The 8,988-nt window shown below is 48.3% G+C and overlaps 1 protein-coding gene and 1 pseudogene across 1 annotated transcript; both read left to right on the plus strand.

The window, feature by feature from the left end:
- The first annotated feature begins 534 nt into the window (after positions 1-534).
- Positions 535-1,016, plus strand: LOC148775642 (GTP-binding nuclear protein Ran-like; annotated as a pseudogene).
- Positions 1,017-2,124: 1,108 nt separating this feature from the next.
- LOC148775643 (2-acylglycerol O-acyltransferase 2-like) lies at positions 2,125-8,637 on the plus strand. The gene is made up of 6 exons (XM_088843391.1): positions 2,125-2,128; positions 2,371-2,548; positions 5,422-5,627; positions 5,942-6,116; positions 7,024-7,223; positions 8,483-8,637. Exons 1-6 carry the CDS (start codon positions 2,125-2,127, stop codon positions 8,635-8,637), a joined length of 918 nt encoding a protein of 305 aa, XP_088699517.1.
- Positions 8,638-8,988: the final 351 nt, after the last annotated feature.

Consider the following 8,988-nt stretch of genomic DNA (forward strand, 5'->3'; position numbering starts at 1 on the left):
CTCTACTCAGTGTTCTGTAATGATCTTCATAGGCAAGGAAATAAGAAAAAAAAACAGCGTTGATATGTGTACGAGTTTAACAGGTTTACTTCCTATACAGCTGAAACTAACACAACATGTAAATTGGGGTCTGCGGTGGGGGCGGGTGTCGGGGGGTCCAGGCAGTGGCGGGCAGCGGCCATGAGGAGGTGGTTTAACGATTCCTCTGGGCGGAGAGTTCTCGCTCTCCTGCCTCGGAGGCCGTGAGGGCGCCGGGACGCGAGCTGCGTAACATCAGCTGCCCAAGGAGAACCCCAAGTTCAGTTCAAACTTGTTTTGGTTGGTGATGGTGGTACTGGAAAAACTACATTCTTGAAGCGTCATCTGACTGGTGAATTTGAGAAGAAGTATGTAGCTACCTTGGATGTTGAGGTCCATCCTCTTGTGTTCCATACCAACAGAGGACCTATTAAGTTCAATGTATGGGATACAGCTGGTCAGGAGAAATTTGGTGGACTGAGAAATGGCTGTTATATGCAAGCTCAGTGTGCCATTATGTTTGACGTAACATCAAGAGTTACTTACAAGAATATGCCTAACTGGCATAGAGATCTGGTATGAGTGTGTGAGAACATCCCAATTGTGTTGTGTGGCAACAAAGTGGATATTAAGGACAGAAAGGTTAAGGCAAAGTCAATCGTCTTCCACCAAAAGAAGAATCTTCAGTTCTATGACATTTCTGCCAAAAGTAACTACAACTTTGAAAAGCCCTTCCTCTGGCTTGCTAGAAAACTGATTGGAGACCCTAACTTGGAGTTTGTCGCCATGCCTGCTCTTGGCCCGCCAGAGGTGGTCATGGACCCCGCCTTGGCAGCATAGTAGGAGCATGATTTAGAGGTTGCTCAGACAACTGCTCTCCCGGATGAAGATGATGACCTGTGAGAAAGTGAAGCTGGGGCCCAGTGTCAGAAGTCTAGTTTTATAGGCAACTGTCCTGTGATGTCAGTGGTGCAGCGTGTTTGCCACTTTATTATATAGCTAAGCAGAACACGTGCTTAATCTTTGGATGCTGAAGGAGATGCATGGACTTTGAGGTGAATGTGGCAGTTTAAAAAAGAATACCTTCATTTTTTGGACCTGCATATTTAGGTGTTTTGGAACACAGTTGTTTCCTCCTTGAGTTTCAAATATAAGACTGCTGTAGTCACATGACAATATGAGAGGTGGAATCTTGTTTGTTACTGTCATTCCCATTCCTTTTCGTTTAGAATCAGAATAAAGTTGTATTTCAAATATTTTTTTAAAAAAACAAACATGTAAATGAACTATCCGTTCCGTTCCGTCGCTCAGTCGTGTCCGACTCTTTGCGACCCTGTGGACTGTACCCTACCAGGCTTCTCCGTCCATGGGATTCTCCAGGCAAGAATACTGGAGTGGGTTACCGTTTCCTTCTCCAGGGGATCGAACCCGGGTCTCCCGCATTGGAGGCAGACGCTTTAACCTCTGAGCCACCAGGGAAGCCCAAATGAACTATAACGAAAATTTAAGAAGAATAATAAAACACCAAAGAGTCATTTCGGTGACTAGTATATGTTAAACATATTTTACCATTGTTAAAATTGAGAAGGCAAAACAAAGTGCTCCAAACACAACTCTGAAGCCAGCACCAAGAGGGCAGGCATTCCTGTCCGTTGTTCTCAGCTTAACCACCGGCACCTGGCATGTTGGAGGTGCTCTGTAGAAAGCGAGGCTCTGTGAGCCCCAAAATACTTTGATTTATGCATTTTGCTACTATTCAGACTGGGCTTCCCCACTGGGCTTCCCCACAGCAGTAAAGAATCTGGCTGCAATGCAGGAGCCACAGGAGATGTGGGTTTGATCCCTGGGTCTGGAAGATCCTCTAGAGGAGAGCGTGGAAACTCACTTCAGTATTCTTGCCTGGAGAACATGAACAGTGGAGCCTGGAGGGCTACAGTCCACAGCTCAAAGAATCCTGTGGAAGTGGGCTGGGTAGAAACAATACCTTTTCTCTGGGGTTCTAAAGAATGGATACCGGAAACAGTTCATCCTGTCACATCTCCATCAGGCCTTTATTGAAAATCTGGTGAATACAGACTGAAAAGGAAGTGCAGGGGGAAGACCCAAATGAGTAAGCAATCTGGTGCAGTGGAAAAATGCGATTTTGAAATTAGGCCAACTGGTTTCAAATCCAGGCTGTCAATGTGACACTTGTCGTGTTGACAGCATTCTCTCCTCCTCCAAACCTTGGGAAGCTGATCTCTTCCTCCTAGGAGTAGGGCTAGAATGGACAGTGCCGCCAGAGCTCGGTATACGGGGAGAGCTTGTTCCTTCATATCTCTGACCACTAATGGTTCCTCCGTCCCTTCCCAGACTTGGTCTGCTGCATAGTCTTCATAGGCCTCCTGTTCACAAGATTCTGGATGATCAGTATCCTGTATGCAATCTGGTGGTACCTGGATCGAGACACACCACGGCAGGGGGGCAGGCAGAGTGCTTTCATAAGGCACTGGACCATATGGAAGTACACGAAGGACTATTTCCCCATCTCGGGGAGTATGGGGCAGACTAGGGAGTGGTCAGGACCACAGTCCCCACATGTCCATGGGGATGTTTCACCCTGTATATAGTTAGCAGAATACTGGGCCAGAAGCAGGAGACAGGCTTCTACCACTCTGTAGCTAGGGGAAGAATCAGCTACTGTCTGGCTATGGTTGTCCTACTTGAGTGAGGTGAGGCCACTATAACAACTGATGAATGAACAGGATTTGAGGAACCCAGTAGGCCATGTAGTACAGCTCACTTATGTATCTGACAGGTATAAATCCCTCAACAGTCTAAGTTTAGGGTGAAGAAAAGAAGATTTTCAGAACATCTGGCTGACACTTTATCAGATGAGGATACTGATACCCTGCAGGGAAGAAGGTGTGAGCAAGGATATAGAACAGGTTCTTTTACTGCTTTTAAGTGTGTGCATTGGCTCTGAGAATAGAAACACAGGAGAGAGCCCTCAGGAAGTATCCTGCCCCTGTGTGTTTGATATGTTATGTCTCCTTGGACAGCTTTGCTCATTCTGAATCAAGGTTTCCTTAGGGATCCACTAAAGAGTCCAGTTAATCCTATTCTGCCTATCTCTTAATCTCTGATCTCTGGCTCAGGGTACCTCATGTCATTTTGTACACTGGACTCTGGACCAAGGATCAGTCCTTAAGGATGCAGGCCCCTGAATTTCAGTGAACTGACGTTTGCTCCATTCTGAATCCCAGACTGGCTAAACCCTTGGATGTCAGCAGCTGTGATGGTTGATTATCCAGTGGGGATAGGAAGAGGAAGGCAGTGAGGACACAGAGAGGAGCCAGGCGGGGATAGGAGGCCCTCTCTGGACACAGGAGACAAGAATGTATATGGTGTCTCCTCTGAGCAAGGACATCATAGAGTCTACTACCAGGTCTGCAACATGCCAGCTGTATGACCTGGGGTGAGTTACACATGCTCTCTGAGCCTCGATTTTTCCCTTGTAAATTGGACATGCTGTCACATACATCACTGGGTTGTGTGGAGTCCATAAGACATCAGGTGATCCTGGGACCTTCTAAGGACAGCATCTGGCTCTCCTTTCACCCCTGGAACTGCTGTCATTTGCACATCCGGCAGAAAAACTCTGTTGAGCGTCTCTGTGCTGGTCTTATCTATGTCTGTTCTGTTCCTCCTTTAACCAGGTATCTACCCCCAGAGGATTTCTCACATAGGACACTATTGACATTGTGGGAAACATATTTTCAGAAATTTCATGAGCACAGTGTTCTGGATTGTAGGCCCCTGCAGTCCTGTGGCAACAGCAGCTGCAGATGGCGGGCAGTACCAAGGAGCAGCCAGCAGAAGGAGAGATGACATGCACTTTCACCGCCCTGTCCTGGACTGAGGCCTGCAGGAGGCGCTATGGTTCATAGATTCTGACTCTTGTCATCTCACAGGAGAGCTTCCAAGTCATCCACACACCTTAACAGAGCAGGCCCTGCATGATCTTTGGTTGGCAGTGGATAGGGGGATCAGAGAGTCTCTGCTTTCTACTGGAAACAAGTGTACAACCTTAGAGTTGTCAGATGTTTTGTTCTGAGGTCTTACTGAGGACTGTATTCAGAGATAGCCTCTCAGAAATCTCTGAGGAGCTGTTCTGAAAGGGAAGGGAGAAGTCAGTACTTATGGGGCTTTGTTGGAAAAAACAAAACAAAACCAAACAACCCATGTGGCTAAACATGAAAAGATTGCTGCCAGTCAAAAAGCAGACATCGCCAGTTAATGATTTTCATGTTTTTCTACATACGGGGAGATACAAAATCTGGTTTCACTGCAGTTATTCCTGTGATGTGCATGCTCACTCTCTGTGACCAGTATCCTATTATCTTCCATCCTGAATTCCTTTCAAGGCCCATTGTCAGTTGCAGCAACAGTGGCTGCTGGCTTGAAGGCAAGCAAGCAACATTCCTTGTCCTAACAACTCTGCTCAGGCTACTCCACATCACAAGCCTTTATGCTATGATTCTACCAACTAGAGCCTAAAGGAAGAGTTTCTAGAGAGTTTGGGAGACTACTGAGCACTGGAGCTTTCTAAATGCACCCTATGGGCTTCCTACAGAGGTAATGGTGGAGAATCAGGCAGTGTTTCCCCAAGGACAATTGATTCCCCCTCATCCTGAAGATCAGTTCAGGAGCTGGGTTTCTGTGTAAGATTTCATTATCCAGGAAAGCAGTGTCTACATAGGCCAAGGCCTGAGCAGGGGGTGCAGTGCTGTGGGCAGGCTGTGACCTGGTGTCAGGAAGTGCTGCAGACTTGACAGGACACCTCCCTGACCCCTCTCAACCCACACCCTTTGGCATCACTAGAGACTTCATGCCCCTCTTCCCAATCTGTACCTTTAGCACCCTGGGGTCTCTTACACTGAGTTAAAGGGACTCAGAGGTCCAGCTCTTTACCCGGGACAGAAGGCCAGTTGCCACAAGCTTGGTGAGGGGCTCACTCCCTCCTGTGCTGACTCCTTCATTCTCGTCAGGCTCTACCTGGAAGAAGGTCTCCCTCCCAGTAGGACATTGGCTTGTCTCCAGTCTTCTTCCCAGGAGTCCTAACTCTGCCTTCTGCATGGTTCTTCCTTCTGAGGCAGGCGGCATTGGTCATCCATTTGTGGCTCTGTTCTCTCCCTCTTCATTCCATAGTCTCCCAGAGCATCTCCTCTGCTCCATGCTTGCACTGGGGACAGGATCCTCAGACAGCCCATCTCTCATCACAGGACACTCACATGGGGTGTGAAAGCACTTGGGCACAGGGGACACATAGAAGAGGTCATGCCAGAAACTTAACTGGGAGACCGGAGCGGGAGTGGGGGGGAACTAGGTGCAGCCCCGATTTACCTGATTGCTGTCCCTGCAGCTGGTCAAGACCGCTGAGCTGGACCCCTCCCGGAACTACCTGGCTGGCTTCCACCCTCATGGGGTCCTCGCCACTGGAGCTTTTACCAACCTGTGCACAGAGGGCACGGGCTTCTCCTCAGTTTTTCCAGGCATCCGCTCACATCTGATGATGATGCACTGGTGTTTCTGGGCCTCTGTCTTCAGGGATTGCATCATGTCAGGGGGTGAGTCCTGCCACTCTTTCTAATCCAGGAAGATGAGGGCTGAAGGCATGAGGAAGGGTTATAAGGAGGGCGCCCAATTGTTCTCTACTTCTTCCAAGTGAATGTGAAGTAGACAAGGAGATGAGACACAAAGAAGCATTTTCCATTCCTGTGTGCTCAGTGATGAGTTTCATGGGAGTATTGGGAAAGGAGGTAGCACTCAGTGCCTGCCATCTGGGGACTCCCAGTTGGAGAGTCGGGTAGAGCCCAAGCCATACTCCTGAACCATGCTTGCCCCCTTCATACTGCACGTGACCACCTTCCTCTCTCCCCAGGGCTGGTCTCATCAGACAAGGAGAGTGCTGCTCACATTCTGAGCAGGAAAGGTGGCAGCAACCTGCTGTCCATCGTTTTTGGGGGCGTCCAGGAGTCACTGAATGCCAGCCTTGGAACCTACAAGCCGGTGCTGCAGAACCGCAAGGGCTTCATCAGGCTCGCCGTGATGTACAGGTATTGGGGAGAGGGCCCTGGGTTCAACTGGAGATTGGCAAGGATTGTAGTTTGGAGGGAAGACTGCAGAGGCAAATGCAGATCCTGTTTTGGCAGGGAGAATCTCAATCCACTGACAATGAAGATTGTATATTGGTGACAGATGCACTGTCTCAGGCCTACATACCCAAAGAAGATTCTAGACAGAAGATTTTGTAAATAAAGGGATTAAGTTCCAAAGGTCATATTGCTGAAAGGTTGCATTACATCTGAGATCTAGGAACTCAGGGAGAATGGAGCTTGGGACATAACTTAAAGCTATTCTCCTATCTTTAAACATGTGTGAAGAATACAAAGCTAGCTGGACGAGATCTTCCCTGAAAGTCTGCAGATGTTTTATATCTGGATGGACTGTCAGCTGTATTCTGTTTTGTCTTATGATCCTGTAACCGGAAAGGGTTAATCCTGAACTTGTGCCGGATCTGCTTCTGTGACTTTAACCCTCATCGTGCGCTTTTCTTACTGTGAAAGTTAAAGTGAAGTTGCTCAGTCGTGTCCGACTCTTTGCGACCCCATGGATTGTAGCCTACCAGGCTCCTCTGTCCATGGGATTTTCCAGGCAAGAATACTGGAGTGGGTTGCCATTTCCTTCTCCAGGGGATCTTCCCAAACCAGGGATCGAACCTGAGTCTCCCGCATTGCAGGCAGACGCTTTACCCTCACTGTAGGAACAGATAATGGGCTTCCTAAGGGAGATAACCTGAGTTGCCCTCCTATAAAGGACTGTAAGGAAGTGAGGTCTCCTGCTTTTGTCCCAGGGCTCTGTCCTCTGTTCCAGTTCCTGCTCACTAGGTCCCTACAGGAGGCTAGGGGACCATTTTTGTGCCTTCTTGCCCCTCCACACGCCCTCTCTCCTGTCTCCCTCTAGGGCAGCTCTGGTGCCGATCTTCTCCTTTGGGGAGAATGACGTATATGACCAGGTTGAGAGCTCTCCTGGTTCCTGGTTGCGGTGGTTTCAGGACCGACTTCACAAGAGCACTAGAGGTTCCATCCCTCTCTTCTATGGCCGTGGAGTCTTCCAGTACAGCTTTGGTCTTATGCCCTACCGCCGACCCATCACCACTCTGGGTGAGCCTAGACCTGGTCTGGGAAGGGGAAGTGTTATAGAGTTAGAAGCCTGCACTTGTGCTGCAAGGAGACATGGACCAGAACACCCTGGACATTGTGGAGGACACTTTCTAGTGTGTGAAATAGACACACAGGCAAGTAACCCTATGAAAGGCAGTAGAATGAGAAGGGTAATAGGGACACAAAGGTCAGTAGCCACTACAGATTACTGAGCCACTGCAGTGTGTCAGACACTGTACTTAGTCCTTACATGCAGCAGCTTATTTTTCCCAACAACTTGGGACTCTCATCCATATTTTATTTATTGCAAACCCAGATCCACAGAGATCACGCTGCCTTCCAAGCGATCACCCTGCCTTTGGTAACAAAGTTGAGGTTTGGTAAGAGTATGTGGCTCTTTATTATGCAAGACAAGGAGGGTTTAATTCTGACCACAGGGTCTAATGACAGTAACTGGATAAGGTGGATACAAGACCATGGCAGGTCTGTTAGATCTGCGTGTAAAGTAGCAATCAGAAGTCTCTGAAGGAGAACCAGATGGATTTCCTTGTAAATAATGGACATGGTCTCTAGTCCATAGCCTTAGCACCATTTTTAAACTATTTGCTTTCTTCTGAAATTTCAACTAGGTTCCAATGTCAGAACTAATAGAGCTGTTCATCTTCACTCACTCAGTCATTTCTTAGTTGAATACAGGCAAACCCCTCTACCAAACTTTCTTTTCATTATGTGGTAATATTCTAATGAATATTTACAGTGCTGTTGCCTCAGGACAATTCCCAAGAGAAGAAGACATGGCAGCTGCTTTCTGATCCACCTCTTCCCACAGACACAGTCTCTTCCAATCATGGCATCTGAGACTCCCAGATCCACATTTCCCTGAGGCTAAGAGCCCATCCCCAGGGCTTACACCCTGGTACTCATTTTTTCCTGGCTATGTTACCTTGAACAAGTTATTTAGCCTCCTCCCTGGGACTCATTTCCTCAGCAGTCAAACAGGAATAAAACCAGGTTATATCCCCACATAATTGTTAGGATAACATAAGAGATAATGCATGCAAACACCTGCTGGCTGTGTTGTTGATATACAGACTGTTGAAGTTGACCTAACATCTTAGAACCTATAACACAAAATAGAATTGAATGGGAAGGATTTAGATTGCTTGCCTACTCAGATGACCATTGTAGTGGGAATACCAATGTCCCTGCGCCTTCAGTGGTTCTGGCTCTGAGCCACCACTCACCTCTGTGTCTTGCAGTGGGGAAGCCCATTGAGGTGCAGAAGACACTGCATCCCTCCCAGGAGGAGGTGGACAGGCTTCACCAGCACTACATGAAGGAGCTGGAAAATCTCTTTGAAACCCACAAGCTCAAGTACAACGTTCCCCGAGACCAGCACTTGGAGATCTGCTGAACGCCACCCAGAGGAGGGGCTCCTCCAAAATGCAGGGCTGGCATTAGGGAGGATGGAGGGAGGTGCTCTGGTCCCAGAAGGCTTCCTGCACGTGTCTGTTGAACACATCTCCAGAGCCTTCGCTGACCCCATGCCAGTCCTTGTGTCACAGCTGGCTCCTGGGAGAGGAGACCAGACTCTGGCATCAGTGATTGCTCTCCTGCTGTGACTCCTCTGTAATGGGTCCTCTTCATGTCTGCCCACCTGAGAAGTGGGAGAGATTCTGGGAGAGAATGATGTCTGTGTCTCTGTCCTTTGTGATTCTGTCACTCAATGAGTGGGACAAAGTGGCTCCAGTGAGCAGGTTTCTCT

The sequence above is a fragment of the Moschus berezovskii genome, chromosome 14, assembly GCF_049115385.1.
Source record: "Moschus berezovskii isolate FMDL1 chromosome 14, NW_MosBer_1.0, whole genome shotgun sequence".
NCBI lineage: Eukaryota > Metazoa > Chordata > Mammalia > Artiodactyla > Moschidae > Moschus > Moschus berezovskii.